Source organism: Chrysochloris asiatica, unplaced genomic scaffold, assembly GCF_000296735.1.
Source record: "Chrysochloris asiatica unplaced genomic scaffold, ChrAsi1.0 scaffold00069, whole genome shotgun sequence".
Taxonomy (NCBI): domain Eukaryota; kingdom Metazoa; phylum Chordata; class Mammalia; order Afrosoricida; family Chrysochloridae; genus Chrysochloris; species Chrysochloris asiatica.
This window is the reverse complement of record NW_006408587.1, coordinates 4907934-4930502: the sequence shown is the minus strand read 5'-3', so window position 1 is coordinate 4930502 and position 22569 is coordinate 4907934. Positions and strand designations below refer to the sequence as shown.

At 42.0% G+C, this 22569-nt stretch overlaps 1 protein-coding gene across 1 annotated transcript in view; it reads right to left on the bottom strand.

Annotated features, from left to right (window-relative positions):
* IKBKAP (inhibitor of kappa light polypeptide gene enhancer in B-cells, kinase complex-associated protein) overlaps positions 1-22569 on the bottom strand; it is a 60835-nt gene that overhangs the window by 6756 nt on the left and 31510 nt on the right. The window contains exons 22-34 of the mRNA XM_006864688.1: positions 20785-20922; positions 20582-20667; positions 20112-20260; positions 16830-16953; positions 15464-15561; positions 13849-14050; positions 9276-9337; positions 6316-6378; positions 5871-5931; positions 4204-4314; positions 3447-3543; positions 2054-2181; positions 1492-1646 (exon numbers count right to left, since the gene is read on the bottom strand). Of these exons, the coding sequence (XP_006864750.1) occupies positions 1492-1646; positions 2054-2181; positions 3447-3543; positions 4204-4314; positions 5871-5931; positions 6316-6378; positions 9276-9337; positions 13849-14050; positions 15464-15561; positions 16830-16953; positions 20112-20260; positions 20582-20667; positions 20785-20922 (1474 nt within the window). The remainder of the gene's footprint in view (positions 1-1491; positions 1647-2053; positions 2182-3446; positions 3544-4203; positions 4315-5870; positions 5932-6315; positions 6379-9275; positions 9338-13848; positions 14051-15463; positions 15562-16829; positions 16954-20111; positions 20261-20581; positions 20668-20784; positions 20923-22569) is intronic.

Below are 22569 nucleotides of genomic sequence, written 5' to 3'. Positions count from 1 at the left end.
TGCAGGCTTGTAGTGTATACCCTTTGGTTGGCTGATGATGCATTGAGGGGATTGTAACCATGGCAATGAAACGATATACGAAAGAATGAATGTAAAACTATTGTTTTCCCATGTAAACTATCACATAATTCACGGTAAAACTTTTTAAAAAAATTTTTTTTAATAAATAAACAAATAAAATGGATGACCCTGAGACTCAGTAAGCTTTTGGGTTTTCTAATCAGTGAGCTGATTTGCCTTCCCTCCGTCAGGTCCAGGCCCACCGCTCCGTACACTGCGGTAGTGCTGGGGCTACAAGCCAGAACTAACAGCTCTCCTTCACCCACTGCTGCATGTTCTACTCTGCCATGGGGGTGCCAGCGCAAGGCTGAAGGAGAAAAGAGCGGGCTCCTCTGTCTGCTTGTTGTCATAGCAACTTCCCAAAGTAGCTCTTTACCCTGGTACTAGCTGTTCCTCCCGTTTCCATTTATTTCTTCACTTTGAAGTAGCCTCCTCATGTCCCTTCACAAGAATCAGCACAAACTGGTTGGCATCTCCTGCTAAGAGGTCTACATCCCAGCTCGGCAAGGCCTTAACTCCCAACTCCTACATTCTAGTAATCCCAACTTCTCCCCTTTCTTCCCCCATTCCTAGGGGCAGAAGTTGGTTCCTCTTTTGCTTTTGCAGTCCTCCAAAACTTGTTTAACCAATTGGGTATATTACATTGCTTCTAATAACTGGTGTGGTTTTTGAGTGGACCACACCAACACTCCTAACAACAGACCGAGGTCTGAGGGCTGAGCAGAGTCTATTATAAACAATAAATAGATTATGTTGTTGGTTTTTTGTGCAGTCTAGTCAATTCCAACTCAAAGCAACCCTGTGTAGAGCTTCTGAGGCTTTAAATCTTCAAAGGAGCAGAAAGTCTCATCTTTCTTCCATGGGGTGGCTGGTGGGCTCAAATTGCCAACTTTATGGCTCATAGTCCAGTGCTAATTGTATGGAACCACCGTATTCCCCAAATAGAATATAATCCATTATACTTCTTGATGAGACAAGAAACCAATTCAACCTGAAACTGAATTAACAAAGCTCATCTACAAAAACATCAGTCAAATTTTCCAGAGAACAAACGGAAAAGTGATTGTCTGGAGGTCCTTTAAAGACCTCTGACCCCAATCCCAAGTTCCCAAGTGGAAAGTGAGAGGCGCCAACTCAGGTCCTAGAGGTCTGAAACAATCACCTGCCTTTTCCATGTTCTCCACGACAGCTGCCTCACCTAGAAAGGAGGGACCAGCTCACCTAGTCCAGGCCCAATGTATGAGGAGTCACGGCACAGTCAAATGGGAGACCTTCTTACTAACAGCTTCAGTAGAAGCCTAAGATGGCTTTAACATATTCAATTTTAAGAACAAGGCCATTTTTTGCTTTGACTTTTAAAGGCATTGTGTGAGTATAATAGCCTGTGATAATGATGAACCAATGTATGGTCTTGTCTTTGAGAAGACTTACAGGTGTGGCTGAATTCTGCTGGTGGGTCAGAGTCCAAATTTCTGGAAGTGACCTTTCTATCAGTTGCAGAGTATCTTCAAAGGCCTTCTGCAATTCTTTTGCTTGCTCATCAAATGCAAAGAGGAACAGCACCTTTGAAATATTGTATACCTCATCTACAGAGAAGAAATGAAAGACATTGGTATGCTATTACCACACCACAGTTACATTCCCAAGGGAAAAATATCTAACTCTGCACTACTGTTGACACCTCCTACATTTTCTTCTTTCTTCCCAAATTCTGGGATGACTCCATATACCTCCTATTAGAAGGAAAACAAACACACTGGGGCCAGACAAGAAGCAGTGCCTCCACAGCCCAGTAGCCTGTGCTTACCTGTCGCAGTTCAGTCCAGGATGCCAGGTGGAAGCAGACGTCTAAGTTCTGCTTCAGGAATGTGCCCTGAAGTGACCCTGCAGTCCCAAGTAACTGCATTTTCATTGTCTACTGGCCTCTGCCTCTCTGTATTATCCATTTACTACTTTTTGGAGGGCAAGAGTCACCATCAGTATTGAGAATCACCTTTGAGTTTTTCAATGCTCTGAACCACCTCATTCAATGCCTCCAAAAGGGCCAGGTCCTCCAGCGGACTCCCCTCTTTGAGGCTGTGCTTCTTCCGCTCTGCTTTGCGGCGATTCTTAGATGATCGCCTGTTAAAACCAGAGAAATATTTAAAACAGGACTGTCCCTGTGCTGAAAAGACTAAGTGAATATGACTGTTGACTACGTCCCTCCTAGGATGCTAGAGAGTCTGTAGATGGTTTTGTTATTTAGGGGGAAGTGGTGTTATACATAAAAAAAATTGGGAGAGGTAAGTCTTACAGTGGTTATTTATGTGCCGTAGAGTCGGCTGTGACTCACAAAGACCCTGTCTAGGGTTTCCGAGGCTGTAAATCTTAATGGGAGCAGAAAGCCTCATCTTTTCCCCGAGCAGTCCCTGGCAGATTTGAACTGCTGACCTTATGGTTAGCAACCCTACTCCTAATCCACTATGGTAAAAGAGCTACTTTAAGTCTTATAGGCAGGATATAATAAGGAAAACCCTAAAAACAAGACAAAATAAAACAAAACAATATAAAAATCAAACACTAAAAAAGATTTTGCCTCAAAGTTTCTATTAAGATGCAGAATAAAATGAGGATGCATGTGATAAGAGCTAGAACAATGAATAAACATCAACCAAATGTAATTTTATAATAAAAAAAAACTAAATAAATTTAAACAGAGCAAAATAAAACAAAAGGAGATAGACTACTAGACTGAAATCTGATTATTATAAAATAGATGAAAATCCCATTCTCTCCTGTCTCAGAGCTCTTGAATTCCGCTGTTAGTGCTTACTCTCCTCCCTTAATTCTTAAAAGCACAGATCGGGTTGCCTTTCCCACCAAGTTTCACAGATCCCCATTCTGAACCCCTAAAGTAAAACTCAGTTTAAACATACAATGCTGCGTTCCCTCATGAGTTCTTGTGCCTCCTAGCTCATTAAATAGATGTCGTACCTAGGACACAAGCGTATGATTGCACATAGATGGGTCTGACCAACTGCTATGATGGGAAAAAGCAGTGTGATTTGTTTTATGTATGTAATTTCTCCTAATTCTGATTTTGGATGAAAGAAGTCTGGAATCTGTTTTCTTTATGGTCTTCAATTTTTTCAGAATCTACACATTCTAGTTACTCAACTACTTGTTGAAAGTGCTAGTGCCATCCAGGCTGGGCAAACACAGTAGCTGCAGGTGGAATATAATCTCTTAGCTCCCCCGGGAGAGTCCCCACACCACTCGCACAGGGCCTGGAGCAGGTCCGTCTGTCCGTCCGCCCCACCCCACCTCCTAGAGGACAACCTAACGATTTGCGTGTACTTTTTTCATAGCCAGGAGACGGCCAATGTGCAGGATGAGCAGATACATACGCTGATATCCGGGAGTTACTGTGTGAGTAGCTGCCACTCACGACGCTGCTCGTTTCAGAGAAGAGGTCTGACTCTTGACCATGGGGCCCCTCATCACCTAGAAAAGCAGAGCCAGAGGCACAATGAACACACTCCCTGCTAATGTCGGCTGACCATCACATGGATAGATGGAATACAGTCATCTAGGGCACATCGAAGGATGTGGTGGTGGTGGTGGTTATGTGCCGTGGAGTCGGTTCCGATTCATAGCAACACTGTACAGCGTTTCTGAGGCTGTAAATCTTTATAGGAGCAGAAAGCCTCATCTTCCTCCTGCGGAACAGGTAGTTTCGAACTGCTGACCTTGCGGTTTGCAGCCCAATTCATAACCACTATGCTACCAGAGCTCCTTTGGATGAAGCTTATTCCTGGTTGATCTCAAAATAAAATCAACAGTCAATATTGTACACCAGTAGTTTACCAAACCTTTAAAAATGATTTTGCAGAGGAACCTTTTGAAATAAGAAAACTCATGTTTTAAGCACAGAGTGGTCAGAGAGGGGTGGGCCTGAGCAGAGCCGCTGGCACTCATGCTGATGCTCACACCAACCCCTGCCACGAACATGGTCAAGCACAGCCCTAGAGGTTTCACAGAGGCCTCCAACTTCCTTCCGTGTGGCACAGTGATCAAATCTCAGGGGGCACACTCAGTGGCTAAGACAAAGGTGATGGGTCCCCCGTCCCAAGCACCAATGGTCTTTATGCAGCTCACACTTACCCAGATTCTCCTGGGCTTGCTTTTTGAGTTCGCGAACCACCAATAAACGTTTCTTGTGGCGACTGAATGTGGCTGTCTGAGAGTTTAGAAATGCCATGTGATTTTTCTGGGCTAGGGGACAAATGGAAAATAATCTGAGAATGCTGTTTATGTGGAAGAGCAACTACAAGAGGAGTGGGTGACAAGTTGGAATCTAACAAAAAGAAACAGGCTTCTATATTTTCTAAGAAAGCTGTTTTCCCTTAATGAATATTAACCTAAATAGAATAACTTGGAGATAGGGAGTTCAGACCTTAAAAATTCACCAACATCATCCCAGAATACTCTCTATTGATAAGTTTCCAAAATCACCTGCACAAAGATGTGGTATGTAGCCTAGCGGACACACAAATAAAATGAGTGAGTGCACAAGAAATGGTAACAAGAATAGCAGGAACTAGTCCCGTCAGGGCTTCTGCTCACACACCCATCCATTATCCCTGAGATTTCGGTAAGTCAAACACATGTCCTCCTTTCCCATTTTGCATCTAAGGGGGTCACAGTGACCACCAGAAGATTCTAGAGCTGGCAGCGCTCATGTTCACTAGGATCCATGGACTTTATTTGCATTCTATTTTATTCTTTAAAATTTCAAATGCATTTGTTCAATGAACACAGATCGATATACCTTTCACTTGGATACATCAAATGCTAACTTTTTTGTCATATTTGCTTCCTTGTGGAAACTTTTGAGAGCAAGTTGCACACATCATCTTTCAGGACTGAATACTTCGGCACATATCTTTTGAAAATAAGATTTTACATAATCACAATACAATTGCTAAATGCAGAAAATTTACCAGTGTTCTAATATTATCTAACACATGTGGGTTAATGTGCTGGACTGCAAAGTCAGTTTTAATTGGAAGGTCGGTGGTTCAAGATCACCAGCTGCTCCTGGGAAACCCTATACAGGGTCGCTAAGGGTCGAAAATGACTCAGTGGCACTTAACAACAACAAAGTTCATATTTAAATCCACTAACTATTTCCACATGGGAGCTTAGGGGCTCTGTAGGATAAGCGCTAGACTCTGAATCACAAGGTTGGTTGTTCAAACCTACAAGCTGATCTATGGGAGAAAAATGAGGCTGTCTGCTCTTGCAAAGATGTACAGCCACGAAAGCCCTATTTGCATGGTCAAGCAGACTCAGAACTGACCCAAAGCACTTAACAACAACAATTCCCACATACAAAGCATGGGGAACTGACTCCACGGCACATAACCACCACCACCACCACCATTTAACAGCTTAAGGAGCTCTGGAGCGTAGTGGTTACGAATCGGGCTGTGAACCGCCAAGGTCAGCAGTTCAAAACTAACAGCTGCTCCGCGGGAGAAAGATGAGGCGTTCTGCTCCCACAAAGATTAACAGCCTCAGAGACCCTGTGCAGAGTCACTATGAGTCAGAACCAACTCCAAGGCACATAACAACAACAACAACATTTAACAGCTTAATATACAAAAAATTCTGGTCAAAATCAGACATTATACCCAGTGAAGAATTTTTAATTGACTCTACATAACAACACATTATTTAACGATGTAGTAAGAGAGAAAGAGAACTCTCCTCTCTCTCTCCTCCTCATATCAGTATGTCCAAATTCTGTCTAAAAATGTGATCCTTACCTTCTAAAATGGAAGGCTTTATGTTGGTCTCTATGATATCTAGTCTATTATATTTGTATACCTGAAAGGAAAAATATAATAATTTTAGGCAAAAAGACTTCAAGTCAATGGAAAGTTAAGATTCCTAGGAAAAATGGAACACTTTCAGATGTGACCAAGATACTTCTCAGAGGAGCAAGGCTCCCCCAGGGCAGCTACAGGATATTCAACTCATTTTAAGTTAAAACAGCACAGGGAGTCTGGAGGGTGGACAGATGCCCAATGTATCAATAATAAATTTTTAAATAGGTTTACAAACACTACTCATCCTTAGACCTCGAACCTGAATTATTTCTTTTTAAATTGGCCAGCCTCACAAGACAAAGGATTCCAGCTGACCCTGTCTCCTCTGTTCTCTTTCTCTGTTCAGCATTCAATACAGGGAGACATTTACAACTGTTCTTACCATTCTCAGCGCTTCTTCCCATGCCATTCCATCTAACAGCAAAAGGACAGCTTCTTCATAATCCTGACCAGGAGGCATCAAGGAAGATAAGAGGTTACTGCAGCCCGCATGTCACATGCCACCATGAGAGATTCCAAAAGTACCTACAGAGCTAGCTGCCTCTGTCCACCCCAGCCTTAACCCTTACAATCCCACTTATTAGCATCATGACTGGCCTAGATTCCAAATACTGGAGATACTGACAAAGCACATGCTAAGCATCATCTTTATATCAAAGTATCATCTTTACATCCCAGGATATCAAAACCACTAGAGGTAAGGAGCTCTGGTAGCGTAGTGGTTACGAATTGGGCTGTGAACTATAAGGTCAGCAGTTCGAAACTACCAGCTGTTCCGCGGGAGAAAGATGAGGCTTTCTGTTCCCATAAAGATTTACAGCCTCGGAAACCCTGTACAGGACCACTATGAGTCGGAACTGACCACCAACCACCACCACCAGCATTATCATTAAGTTTGATTCAGCAAATATGAGTATAAGTGGGCTCTTGAAATGTTAACAAGATCACATTTTTCTCTAACTTTTTACTTTGACAATTTTCAATTATACAGAACACTTGAAGTATATCATAATGAGCACATGTATACTCTATAGTGTTCAAGTGTTTTTCATTAGGCACCTTACCAATAAAAACATTTTGAGCATATTCTACATGTAATTGCTTTCGTTAAGTGCCACTGAATTGGTTCCAACTCATAGCGACCTATGTAGGATTTCTGAGGAGCCGCTTGTGGGTTTGAACTGCCAACCTTGAGATTAGCAATCCAATGCTTATCCTACTACACCACACCAGGACTCAACAATATATAGTTCTTGTTGTTGTTAAGTGTTATAGAGTCAGTTTTGACTCATAGAGACCCTGTGTAAAGCTTTTTGAGGCTTTAAATCATCAAGGGAGCAGAAAGCTTCATCTTTTTCCCACAGACCGGCTGGCAGGCTTGAACCACAAATCTGTGGTTCACAGTCCAGTGTAAATAATTATAGATAAGTAATTATATATTTAAGGAGCTCTGGTAGCGTAGTGGTTACGAACAGGGCTGCTAACCTCAAGGTCGACAGTTCAAAACTACCAGCTGTTCTGCGGGAGAAAGATGAGGCTTTCTGCTTCCGTAAAGATTTGAAGCCTCAGAAACCCTGTGCAGGGTCATTATGAGTCAGAACTGACTCCATGGTACTTAACAAAAACAACAACAATTATATATTTGGAGTCCTGGTATGGTGCTGTGGGTTAATGTGCCAGAATGCAAAGCCATTTGAACTGTAAAGTTGGCAGTTCAAGCTCACCAACTGCTCCTTGGAAACCCTATACAGGGTCACTATGCATTGGAACCAACTCAACGGCACTTCACAACAACAACAATTATACATCTGGGGAGCCACCACACTCCCCAAATATATAATTACTTGTTTATAATTATATACATGCATTTACTAACTTTTTATGCATCATAAGCCACATAAAATAATACATTTAAACAGGATAAAATATATAAGACAACAGGCTGTGTTTCCTCAAATGGTCACCACCATAAAAAAGGGGAGGGGACACACATTAGATTAAAAGAGATTAAAAAACACAAGATACAAGTGCAATATATGACCCTAGACTGAAACTATTCAAATCAATAACACTATAAAGAACATATTTAGAGCCATAGCGGACATCTGAATACTAATTAGTATATAAAAGTAAAATCTATTAACAGCAAAAGATATCATAGTACAAGCAAAATAAATTTAAAAACTGTACATTAAAGTGTGATTTCTCTTTGGTTAAAAACACATACATAGGTATAAAAAATTGAAAAGAAATAAAATGAGTTGCTAATAGCAATCTCAGTGATGGGAATAAGACGTTTTTATTTTCTTTCATTTGCTTATCAGCATTTTAAACAATATGCAATGCATATACACACTATTTAAAAAAATAAGTTATTTTAGTTCAAAAGTTTTAAAAACAAATGAAAATACACATTCTAATATTTTCTTTCCATACCCCAATGGCTCATTTTGTACTTGCCTCATTAGCAGGCATATACCAAATGTCTACAAAAGGACATAATAGGATGTATTTTGGTAGGTCCAAATAGAGTCCTGGTGTGGCACTAGACTGCTAACTGCAAGGCTGGTGGTTCAAACCTACCAACTACTCCTAGGAAACCCTATACAAGGTCACTATGAGTTGGAAGCAACTTGATGGCAAACATCAAACAAAATCTCTATTCCCAGCTAATTTTGTAAAAACGGGAAGCTTGACATGAACAACTGGTAAAAGCAGATTTCCTTAGCTCAGGAGGCAGGCCACAGCTCATCCCAATCCCTCCCATACCCTGATAGCTGGCCTACTCATTAACACCTTTGCAACCCTAGTTTAAACCTTAAAAAAAAGAGAAAGAAACACTTGTAGCTTCCCACGTTAGTGCTATCATTTTCTCAAATTTCCTTTCTCACTGTTTCTACTTTGGCAAAGTTAACATAAAAAGTACACTACTTTGAGATTTAATATAGTCCTATCTATAAAGATCATTTCCTGGTGTGGTGCTCTAGGATAAGCACTGGGCTTAAGGTTGGTGGTTCAAACCCATCAGTTGCTTTTCGGACACCCTATGCAGGCTCACTGTGAGTTGAGACTCACTTGACAGGAATTAACAACAAAGATCAAACTACTTTTATATATACTGCAGGGGAGCGCTTTGGTAGTCTACCTTCCATAATTTATAATTAGTTAGAGATGTCCTGAATTTAGATTCCCAAGTCAAGCCAGAAAGATGGACTCCCTTCAAGGTAAGTACTCTCCTTGTGCTTAACAATGGCCAGCACTCCTTCAATGTTCACAGGCCGTCACAACTGTGAAGTCCTTGTTGTTAACAGGGAGGTTTCAGCAGAGAGGAACAGCGTGTACCTGGGCATACTGTTCCATAACTGTGGCTGCATCACTGTGCTTCCTCTGATCAACTAGCTTTCCTGCAAAGAATAAACAAGGAACATTTGAACACAGCAGACTTGTTAAGAACAGTATTATCAAAACTCAAGTTGAAAGCTTTTGTTGGTACAAAATACTTTGTTGGCTTAAATAGTTCATTTGAATTAAGAAAATGTTTTTTAAATTACAGATTGAGCTCTACAGTATATATTCAAATGCTGTTGTTGTTAAGTGTTGTCAAGTTGGTTCTGACACACAGCGACCCTGTACAGGGTTTCTGAGGAGTGGCTGGTAGGTTTGAACGGCTGACCCTGTGGTCCAGAGCTTATCCTACAGCACTCGACCAGGACTAGAGCTGCTTTAAAACAGCATTTTCAAAAATGCTCCCTGAGGCTGTCCCATGGCATAATAAAAAACAGTCCCCCCAAAAAATCCCAGGGTCAAGTACATGTGTGAAGTAAGAGTCAAATTCTGTTAGATTCTTCTACTGAAATCTTTTTTCACTATGTCATTATTAAATACCAAACTATGTGCTTCGAATTTCCAAGGGAAATAGGTTGATATACTGTGGCATTCAATCTCAAGCGGCAATTAGTATATAAATTTAGCACAAAATGTGAAAATCTTCGTAACTGTTAAAATCATCCTTGAAATGCATTTGCAAAAGCCTGGATCTGACAAACTGACAGTATTGCTCCCTAATCCATTTCTCCCTCTAATAGAAAACCAAAGGCCCATTGCTGTCAAGTTGACCCCAGCTCACAGTGACGCTCCAGCACAGAGTAAACGGTCTCACAGGGTTTCTAAGGTTATATATACATCTTTACGGAAGCAGACTGCCACATCTTTCTCTGGTGGGGCAGCTAGTGGGTTCGAACTGCTTCATTGATGGAGCCTTGTTTTTCACTAATGCAGCTTGGGCTTTTTCCTTCAACACCATCGGTTTCTGAAATAGCTGAGTATCAACCAATTCTTTTTGGTACAGTGACTCTGAATATTCCATCGTATTTTGACGCTTCCTGCATTAGTCAACATTTTTCCCATAGAATCCTTCAACATTTCAAGTACAGGTTTGAATATTTTCTTCAGTTCTTCAACTTGAAAATGCCCTGTGTGTTCTTCCCTTTTGGTTTTCTAACTCCAGGTCTTTGCACATTCCATCATATTTTACTTTGTATGCTTGGGCTGCCCTTTGAAACATTTTCAATTCAAATCTTTTACTTTATCATTTCTTCCAGTTGCTTTAGCTTCTCTCCACATTCAAAAGCAAGTTTCAGAGCTTCTTCTGACATCCACTTTGGTCTCTTCTTTTTTTCCTGTCCTTTCAATGACCTTTGGCTTTCTTCCTCCATAATGCTCTTGATGTCATACCACAACTCGTATGGTCTTCAGTCATTAGTGTTCAATACATCAAATCTCTTCTTGAGATGGTCTCTAAATTTAGGTGGAACATAAGTTAAGGTCATAATTTGCTCTCATGGACTTGTTTAAATTTTCTTTAGCTTCAGTCTGAACTTGTATATGAGCAATTGATAGTCTGTCCATAGTTGGCCCTTAGCCTTGTTTTGGCTGATGATACTGAGTTTCTCCACTGCCTCTTCCCACAGATGTAGTCAATTTGATTCCTGTGTATTATATCTGGCAAGACCCAAGAGTACTGCTGCTGTTTTATATTGTTGAAAAAAGACATTTGCACTGTATATAAGTAGTTGGTCTTGCAAAACTCTATCATGTGATCTCTAGCATCATTTCTATCACTTAGCACATATTTTGCAGCTACTCATTCCTCTTCATGGTAATGACCAGTAATTATTATCTTTTATCAACTCCAGGGTGAAGAAGCTGGTAGAATTCTTCAATTTCTTTATCATTGGCTTTGCTGGTTGGTACATAAATCTGAGTATCGTTATATTAAATGGTCTTCTTCAGAGGCATACAGATATTATCCTATCACAGACAGCATTTATTTCAAGACAGTCCTTGAAATGTTCTTTTTGACAATGAATGTAACATCATTCCTCTTCAATTTCACATTTCTGATATAAGCCATGAGATTATCTGATTCAAAATGGCCCATACCTGTCCATTTCAGCTAATTCCTAAGATATTTATCTTTATACATTCTATTTCATTTTTGATGACTTTCAATTTTCCTAGATTTATCCTTCATACATTCCACATTCTGATAATTAGTGGGCATTTGCAGTTGTTTCTTCTCATTTTGAGTGGCACCCATCAGCATATGAAACTCCCAAAAGCTTTGCTCCATCCACATCAGTAAAGGTCAACTCTTACTTTGAGGAAGGAGCTCTTCCTCAGTACTATTCTGAGTGCCTTGTAACCTGAAGGGCTCATCTTTCAGCAATATATCAGACAATATTTCTTCTCTTTGTTGTTGTTGTTGTCAAGTGCCATCGAGTCGATTCCAACCCATAGCGACCCTGTATAGGGTTTCCAAGGAGCAGCTGGTGATCTTGAACCGCCGACCTTGCAGTTCAAACGGCTTTGCAGTCTGGCGCATTAGCCCACAGCGCCACACAATTTGTCCTCACTTTGAAAGTGAACCAACCCGCATTTTTGTTGTTTTGAAGAGCTGATGAGTTGGTTCCAACCCACAGCAACCCTGTATAGGGTTTCCGAGAAGACAACTAGTGGATTTGAACTGCCAGCCTTGTGGTTATCAGTCAGTGCTTATCCTACAGCACCTCATTAACACTCTGAACCAACTCATACTTGCAACAAATTCTTCATCACATTCACCTTTACTTGCCATGCACACAGCTTTTGAATCATGAAAAAAGTAAGTAAGCACTAATATAAGGAAGGCTAAATAAGAACCATGTGCACCTGTTCTGACTTCCCTACAAATTCAACATAAGAAAAAGTTAGGCCTTTTTACAAAGATGGCACTGAAAGCGAAGAAGGAAGCCCCCACCCCGCCCCTAATCTGAAGCCTTCAGTTTAGGCATTCAAAGCCAAGAAGGAGGGGCTGAAAGGCATCCATAACCACACAGAAACAAGATCTGTATATCACCCACCTTCTAGTGGCCCAAGACACTGAGGCTCCGAAGGCAGCCCAAATATAATCAAAAGAGCTCTCCCAGGAGGCACAGGCTTGACCTCTATGCCACCATCAAGTTCCTCTGACCACTGAGTTAGCCACAAAGAAGACTGAAGATAACAACACGCTTGTGTTCATTGTGGGTGTCAAGACCAGCAAGAACCAGATCAAACAGGCTGTAAGAAGCTCCATGGCACTGGCATAGGCAAGGACAACCCCTGGTCAGGTCTGAGGAAAGAAGGCTCCTGACTAGGATGTTTAGGATGTTGTCAACTAAATTGGAATCATCTAAACTTGAGTCTAGCTGTCTAATGCTACACATAAATTTTTTCAACATGCACACACACAAAAGACACAGTTAGGAATGGCTTTTGTTTGCACTGCCAGTAGTTTAAAAACTTGAATAATTACCAAATGAATTATCAGATGGAAGAGGATGAGAAAATCAATGTTACAGGTTAACAGCTGAGCATGACTTAATCACAGCTTTGATCTCTATGTGATGGTAGCAGCATTTTCTTTTCCTTGAAGATTTTAAGGATGCACAGAAGTCACAAGTCTTTCTCCAGACGGCTGCGGCAAAGCAGGCCTCTTTCCCTGAGCTTTCCTCTTGCTCCTCCAGCACAGCCTCTTTTCTCCCAGGTGGTGGTCCTTTACCTTTCCTCTACTCCAGGGAACAAGATGCTGGAACTCATCTCCCCTGTGGTTCAGGCAATCCCTAGACCCTAAGCTGCCTGTGTTTTCTCCTTGTTTATACATTTGGCCTTTTCTTCTATCTCATTTCTGACCTTTGCTATTACTGTTTCCTTACTTGAATGGCCCAACTCCCAAATTCTTCCAGCCACACTTTACTAGGCGTGGCACATGATGGAAATGTCAGGGAATGAGGTGACAGTGTAACTTTCAAACAAAGTTCTGTGTTCTTCCAGGACTCAGGCTTCCTGAGGGCTGCAGCGCAGGCATGAAGAGACCCCAGTGACAACCTTGCAGACATACACAGTACTAGGAGCCGACAGAGTCACAGGATGGCCCTGAAGCAGCAACACCCGAGCAGCTTTGACCTGTTTGCCTTTACACGAAAGAACTAAACTGATTTCATTTTTATAGCATTGCATTTCTGGGCTTCTCTGTTGTAGCATCACAACCTTTTCCCTTATTAATACCATCCTAAGTAAATTTTTAAAGGAGCTCTGGTAGCGCAGTGGTTACGAATTGGGCTGCGAACCGCAAGGTCAGCAGTTCGAAACTACCAGCTGCTTCGTGGGAGAAAGATGAGGCTTTCTGCTCCCGTAAAGATTTGCAGCCTCGGAAACCCTGTTCAGGGTCACTATGGGTCGGAACCGACTCGACAGCACTTAACAACAACAAATTAATTTTTATCAATAAGTATTAGACTATCTTGAGGTATACTGCCATAAATTTACTGGCAAAGTTGCCAAACAAAAGAAAAAACAACAAAGCTTTTTGAAGTAGACAAACGACAGTATTTACCTGCCAGAGTCCTGCCGAGGCCAGCCAGCTGGTCTTTGGTAAAGTCAAGCCGGGCTGCCATGCAGAGGGCGTGTTGCCAGCTGCCACAGGCCAGGAAGGCCTCTAATGCTTTCTCGGAGGCACCACAGCGGGCAAACACAAGCCCCGCTGGTTCATGGTGCTGCTCCTGCATGAGGTGCTCCCCATAAGCAACACTGATATCCTGTAATAAGCAGAAACTTAGGGTCAGGGAGGACACGTAAGAATCACTTCATCATAGCGCCAATGGAGGCTATACCTCCGTGATTACACTTGAAACTATCGAGTCATTGAGGGAAAATCCTGTGGCTGATCAGTCATTCAGTCAGTCATTCTCTCATTCAAAGACTTACTGAGGATACGTCACTTCTTCACTAACAAACAACTGCTGAATACTTACATATGCACTAGGCCAAGCATGTCTAAAGCAGTTCAGCCAAACAGAACAAGAACAATGACAAAGTTCCTGCTGTAAATGGACAGGGAGCACAGGAGTGTTGTTTTAGAGGGTTGTCAGGAAACCAATCTGAGGAGGAGACTTCGAGTAGAATGGACAAGGGGAGCACAAGGCACCCGAGGAATTCGGGGAGTATACACTGGACAGAGTCAGCCTACCCTGAGGCTTTAAGCTGGAAAGGATGTAAACAGTAGGCCTGAGGTAAAACAAGAAGGCTGGTGTGCTTATATCCGAGAAAGCAAGAGAGAGGAGTCAGAGACAGCAGAGACAGCATAGCCAATGGTCAAACACTGCACCCCCCAGGCTCAGCATTAGGCAGGGATGCAGAGAGGAATCCCACATGGAGTACCTGCCCTTAAGGAACCCTCAGCCTAGTGGGGTTGACAAATCACGAAGTCAGCAGTTTGTTCAGCTGTAAGATCAACATAATTGCAAAGAGAAGAGAGTTTGGAGAAGACGCAGAGTTCTGACAGACAAGTGGGGTTACAGAGCGCAGAGGCCCCACACAGTGTATCCCATTTGCAGACCTAACTACAAGGGGCTGGGAGTGTGGGAGGGTGGCAGACACCGATGCTAAGGAGTCAGGCTGGGGGCTAGATCATAGAGGGGTCTGTGTGCTATCTGCAATTGAACTGAAATGTTGTGGAGATGGCAAAAGGCATGGGCTCTGTGGTCACAGCTCTGCCACGTCAGAGCTCCAGTAGGTTGTGAACAATCTCCCAGGATGCTGTTTGAAGAATCATGCACCATATTTCACTTACAAGCAAGGTACGAGGCATAGGAGAAGGGCTTGATAAATGTTCATTAAACAAGGGAAAAAGAAAGCATTATTCTTTTACCCTGAAGTATACAGAAAGACATGCATTTTTTAGAATACTCAGTCACGCAGCAGGATGGGAGCATGGACAGGAGCAGCGGGGTGGAAGCAGGGACACCCACGTGGAAGCGACTGTGGTATTCCAAGGAGGATCAGGGTCCACTCCCAGGGTCAGGAGGGGGCAAGTTCCTTAGAAGAGGACAGGGTCCTCTCCCATGTCAGAAACTCAAGATGAGGCTCACTCGTTTTCACGTACACTTCTCAGCCTTTCCAACTAATGCACAAAGTAGAACCAGGAGAGCCTCATCCCATGCTCCACTAACCTGGTACTGCTGCGAGCCCAGTGGGAACAACTTCAGAGCTTCATTATACAAGTTTTTATCTTTTATTAAGTTTAAGAATTCTGGGAAGTACTCGGGTCCTGTAGGAATAAAGTTTACACAAATATAGGTTTAGATTTCAGAAGCATAATGTATTTTATTTATGCCATCAGCCCCCAAAGAAAATCAGCAAGAAATCTTCTTAAGACCTACAGAACCAGTCTCCGGAGAAGGGTGTCCTTGACTTTGAACTTTTAACAAGCACCAGAGCAGATTCTGATATATTAGGCGCACTACTTGGGATCAGTTTTTAGTCCAGTGTTTTCTCAACTGCCTTGAAAAGAACAGCCTGGGTGAGCTGCTTATTAAGGACCCACACTCCTGAGTCCTCTCCCAGACCTGTTCAATGAGATTTTTCAGGGAAGCCGAAGCCCAGTGCTTTACCAAGCACCCCAGGGCCTTCTTCCCTGTCCCTGGTCCCTGAGCGGGACGGACGGAACACATGTAATAACACGACAGCCACTGTGCTCATCCTGCTCCTTGAATGTCAGTGAAACTACATCTTCAGAGCACGGCGGTGGACGGACGGCACCACTCACTCCAGGGAAGCCCAGGGGTCGTCATCCCCTTAAGAAGAGCTACGTTGTGAACCAGTTTTGAATGAGACAATGAAGTTAATTTAGGAGGTAATCATTCTTAGCCAAAAAGGATGTGCTCTCTTTTCTTAGCTAGGGGCCTCCACTAGTAGTTTGCTTTACAACTGGTTCTTCCTGGTTCGGTCATGGTTGACAAAGCAAAACCGCAACAGACTCAAATTTGTAAAATGTGAGTGTACTGGAACAATAGCTGGAATGGGACATGAGTTAACAACCTGCTAGAATGTAATCCCTTCTTAGAAAACAAGGACAGCACGCATGTTTGCAAAGCAACCGAATCTCTTCATCAGCAGAGCTGTTAACAACGTGTCCTGCTCAAGGACGGCACCTGACCACAGTCCTGGCAACAATCCGATCTCCTATATCAGGCTTCTGAAAGTGCTCACAATGCCTCTTCTGGGTCTTCCCATTCCAGGTTCAACCCATCATTTCTCCCATTCTAGTCACTGTTCTTGTTCACCCACATTTAACAAATCCAGGTTCTTTCAGAGCTTGCTGCATCAGCCACATCTGAAATGGTTCAAAGCGCTATTTCACACTCAGCTTTTCAGAACACAGGACAAAACAAGGTGCACAAACACATTTTTTAAAGATTTGGGGAGTGGAAAATAACAATAGTTTATGTTTAAGCTAACATTTCATTTATACACTGCCTAGTTCCAAAAAAGAACTGAAGTAGAAATAAACATATTAACTAACCTCATCACACTTACCACATTTACTGAGGTGGACAATAGCTTTTTCATACCGTTTCAAGTATTTGTCTATAGAGAACCGCTGATAATTAGTTTCCATTTTCTTAAGCGTATTAAGAAATGGAAGATATTCTTTGGGATCCTAAGTAGATAAATAATAAGATTAACTTATTGTAAGTAATTATATTCGCATACAAAAATGAAATAATTAACAGAAACAGATTCAAAGTTATAAAAAACTTTAAACTTATATTAATAAAACATATATAAAATCTACATAAAACAAACTTTTGGCAAAAATGCTTCAAGATATGAGTACTATTAGTTTTCACTAATAGTCTCATAATAGCCAGATATTTCATAGGCTGCTATTATTTTTGTGAAGTGCCGTTGAGTCAGTTCCGACTCATAGAGACCCTATGTAGGGTTTCCAAGGAGCAGATGGTGGGTTTGAACTGCTGAACTTTTGGTTAGCAGTCCAATGCTTATCCTACAGCACTACAATAAAGAAAAAAGGTTTCAATCTAGCAAGATAGCCAATAAATACATCTCAGTTTCTCCTAAAACAACAAAGCACCATGCTTGATGCTGTTTTCATGTCCACCTTTTGCAAAGGCCAAGTTTTAAAAAAAGGTAAAATTGGCTAACTGAGACAGAGGTAAATAATGATATATGCACAACCTGGGAACAACAGGGTTCTGGGATACAGAGATCGAGCCATGGTTGGAATGTGGAAAAAGGGGGAATAATATTAAGATGCTTGGCTGTCTTTTGAATCTTGGTTTTCCTTGCATTATATTATAAAATAGACACTGGAGGGGGAGAGCAAGGAATAGCAAAAAGCATCACCATAGAAAGCTTGTAAGTCCGCCTTCTACTTATAACTGATTGGAATATCTAAAATGGGGCTACAAAATGCCCAGTGAAGGAGGCTTTATGAGCCTCTGCAATACATATGACTATAGGTGGAAGCCTGAACCACATCCAGATCTCCAGTGATGGGAAATTCCCACTTGAAAGGACAAGCAGACCAACCTGGAGTGGCTAGAAGAACAGAAGATACTTCTTGAAAGAAAGACCTACAGGAAAAATACAAAACAACATAGGCAGACCAAAGGGGAGGCCCCGGGGAGGCAGCAGGGAAGGGAGAAGATAAAAGCATTTTCTGTGGCCAGAAAAAGGATACTGTCAAGAGATGAGACTGAAGAGATGCACAGAGGTCAGATCATGAAATGATTTTTAGATAATATTACGTTTTCTGAACTTTATGCTAGGGACCAATGGAGCCAAAGAAGGCTTTCAAACAGAGGACTAAAGAATCAGATCTTCCTTTTTAGAAAGAGCACCTGGCCAAGGTGAAAAAGGACTGACAGGCTGAGACTGCAGCTTCAGAAGCCGCCAGAGCACCAGGGGAACTCGGATGCCTTGCCGCATGCTAGGCTGGGAAGAAACTCAGAACCTGTCTACCGCCCAGGTTCCACTGGAAAAGGACTGGAGCAAATCATAGGAATCCTTTGTCAATATTTCCTTTATACACGAATTCGTTCACACATATGCATTAAACGTTTCTGCATACCAGGTAACCTTTGCCCATTATTTTCAAAAGCATGCAATACCAATGCTTTTACATGTGATGACTTTGATTTTGATTATTATTATTTTTTGTCCTACAGATTTAATGTTGTCTTTGTCTAGGTACCTGTTAACACGGAGGTTGGGTTCCCAGCCAAACCCTCACCAGTCTTCCCTCGAGTGTCTGAAGCAGCCCCTCTCCTGGCAGGACTCCTTCCCTGATCTCTCCAGTGCAGGAAGAAATCATTTTCTGTCCTCACCAGAGTGGCCTGCCTCAGCCCAGGAGATGTGGAGAGGTCACTGAGGCCAGCAAGGCTGCTAAGAGGTGCATTCTCTGCCCCACAGTCCAGCTGCCTGCCTGCTGTCCTCAGGTAGTTTGAATCTCACATCCACATGGATGCTGCAGGGCAGATGTGAGCGCTGTGTGCACAGAGGTTCCAAGGCTAAGTGCAGTCAAGTCTGTGCTGACTTATAGTGACCCTGTAAAGGGTTTCCAAGAAGCGGCTGGTGGGTTTAAACTGCTAACCTTGCAGTTTAAACAGACCTTGCGGCCCAGTGCGTTATCCTGGAGGGTCACACCAGAGCTCAAAGGAGTGGGGTCCAACTGGCTGTTGGGGGTGAGGTGATGGAGGGCATGGGACCCGGACTGTCCCTGCACTGTCCTGTCTCCAAGTTGATATGGGAGGATCCGGGTGCACATGTGGGCAAAGGCTATGGCAGCCCTGCATCTTCGGCATAATGGACCCGGGCGCACAAACTCACTATAAGCCATGCCACTGTTCTCAGGCCTGGCTGCAACTGCTTCAGAGCAAATGCACTCTTTCAGTTGTGTATTTTCCAATTAACCTGGGTACTACCAACTTAGAGCGAATAAGGAAGACCAAAGAATTAATGCTTTTGAGTTATGGTGTTGGAAGAGAATATTAAAAGTGCTGTGGGCTGCTAAAAGAGCAAACAGATCTGTGTTGGAAGAAGTACAGTCAGACTGCTCCTTGGAGGTCAAGATGACTAGACTTCTCTCTCATTCTTCGGACATATTGTCAGGAGGGACCAGTCATTGGAGAAGGATATCATGTTAGGTTAGGTGGAGGGTCAGAGAAAAAGAGGAAGAACCCCAGAGAGATGGACTGGCAAACTGGCAGCATCAGTGGGCTCAAGAGTGGCAATAATAGTGAGGTTGGCCCAAGATCGGGCAGCATTTCGTTCTGCTGTGCATAAGGTCGCTATGAGTCGGTACTGAATAGATGGTACCTAACAACAACACCAACCAACTTACCCATGACTTTTTGACCATGGCTTTACCTTCGTTATACAAATATGATCATAACTAAAATTTGGGGACTAGTGAATGAGGCCGAAATTCACTTCTGGAAATGACATGAGACATACACAGTAGTGTATGTATGGGAATGGTATACCAGAAGTTTTTTTTTTTACATAATTTTGTTATTTCCACCATTATGTGTTTGTCTGTCCATGGTATTTACATGGTACACTATGTGTGAGGGGGGAAAAACATTATTTAAAAAAATAACCAAGAAATTTTAGTTCATTTACGTAACCTAACAATCAGAAAATTTGATAGAAAGAGACTTAGGAGCAAGGCCCCAGGATCTTGCAGATTGGTCCCCAGTCTGTACTCAAGAGTGTATCTCTAAGGAGCGGGGCTGCACAGACTCAGGACACAGACACAAAACCAAAAAACAGATAAAGTGGTAACTTACACACCTTCTGTGACTTCTCAGCTACCATGAGGACCAAATCAAAGTCATAGGTCCCAAGAGAATGATCATACAATTCATTAACATCTACCAGCAGCAGCAAGTACTTCAGGGCCTCTTCTGCACTCACACCATCAGGGTCAGATGGCGCATTTCCTGTGTCAGTGTTTAAGAAAACAAAACATTGGAGAAAAAAGCCACATAATCAAAATCACAAAATTATACATTTTCTTGATGGAGTGGGACACCAGATGAAGGTGAATTTTTCATTTCTGTTGTACATGTTTTGTAGGGCAGCAAGCACACATTAAAATGGCTGCCAAAGGGTACACGTTGAATCTGTGACGTGGCAATGCCGAGTCAATGGTAATGGTGCCACGTCAATGGTAATGGTCCTGGTCAACATAATCTCCCAAGACTGGGATCATGGTAAGAATTGGGGTCATTTTTGAACTCTCTCTGTTTAGGGGTCTCTACCTTGAAGCTCGTGTATCTTCTGCAGGACAATTCCCAGTTCTGGGTTTGTTTTCTTCACGTGAGAGGTAAGTATTGATAGGCAGTACCTGAAGTATGAATAAAAACACCAGCATGAGAAAGAGGAATAAGCTGACTACAGACAATTCTGCATGTCTGTCATTCACAAGGTGCTGACTAGTGACAGTATACATGAGTATACATACTTGTGAGGATTTATGTCCTCCATGGCTGCTCTCAGGGTGTCACAGATGAGGTCTATGTCTTTCCCATCAGTATCCCTGGGCAGCTGGACACTGCTGGAAACAGGTGGAGGGTACATAGTCTTTGTAACGTCTTCTTCCCTAAGAACAAATGTGTATTACAAGGTCACTAATTGAACATATGCCTCAGTTATCAAACTGCTAACGTACACCTAGGAGACCAGTGAGACCATAGAAATGGCTACTAGCTATACTGTTTAATTACAAACGGGTAGAAAAGTGAGAGGTTCATGATTAACTTAAGTCCCAAACTGAATGCTAAGCAATTGATCAAACAAAAACATGCAAATCATACTGAAATCTAAATGGTAAAAATTGTACTAAATGGTTATCAAATTCTGCTGTCTTATCTGTATTTTTAAAAATCATATCAGTTTGCAGAAAGTCTAAGAGTTTCTTATAAGCCTACAGTGATCTATGACCAAACAAATGTTATTCCTAGGCATTTATCCAAGAGAAATAAAAGCATGTTCAACACAGCTTTGTACAATTATGTCCATAGAAACTTTACTAACATTAAACCCAGAGTGGGTACAGTTCAGGTGTCCACAAACAGGGACTGAGTAAACAAACTGTGGTATTTATCCATGGCGTAACAGTGAGCAATAAAATACCACCGTGGATACAAACTGGAAGCAGTTTTATTTATGCCTAAGCATAAACACTATACAACTCCATTTATATGATGTTCTAGACCTGACCTTGGAGTCCTGGTGTGAAGCTGTGGGCTAATGCGCTGGACTGCAAAGTCGGTTTGAACTGCAAGGTTGGTGGTTTCAAGCTCACCAGCTGCTCCTTGGAAACTCTATACAGGGTTGCTATGGGTTGTAACCGACTCAACAGCACTTAACAACTACAACAAGACCTGATTTTTGGTGAAAAACTCTAGTTGCCTGGATTGGGGTCAGGGACTGACTGTGAAAGGATTTGAGCAAACATTCTGAGGTGAAGAATATGCTCCCTATCTAGAGAGGGTTTGGGGGTCACATGGAAGTATGTATTTGTCAAAAACTCAGTGAATGGTACACTTAAGAGTTTCTGCAATTCATTTTACATAAACTTTCACCTCAAAAAAACATAAAACTTAACAAAACAAAAACCCCTATCTACCAAGAATGCAATCTAGTTCATGTATGCAAGATGAAGTACTAAAGGGTAAAGTGGACTCAGTTAGCAATGCACTAAAACACGGTGACAGGGGGTAATTAGTGAAAAAGCAATCAGAACCGAAGATGAACTGTAGAATCGAGCTGGTGGGTACAGAACGCTCACTCTACAATTGTCTGTGTTTCTGTAGCTTTGAACAGTTCATTAAAAGGCTGGAAAATAATCACACCAGAGAAAGACACCATTTGAATTCCATCTAACAAGAAAAACAAAGTTTATTATTTTAAAAAGCAAAGTTTCATATAGATACCTAAAAATCAAGTCATTAATCAAATAATAATTCTGAATGGCATGTTTTAACAGTCAATTTTTAAATAGGTTGTTTTTAAAGGAGATGGAAAAAGGGAAAACCAGTAGATTTGGCATCTAAGACTTGTAGTAAGAAGATCCAGAGAGCATGGAGGAAGGTAGAATCGCCACTGAGTTGTATCCAGTCTGTCTAGGCGGGGCTGATGAAATGAAATGAGGATAGGTCTCTTGTGATACAATAGTGAATAACTGTTATCAGGACTGATTGTGAGGGTTGGAAATGTAAAGGTAGACGTTTTGTAGCAATGAGGG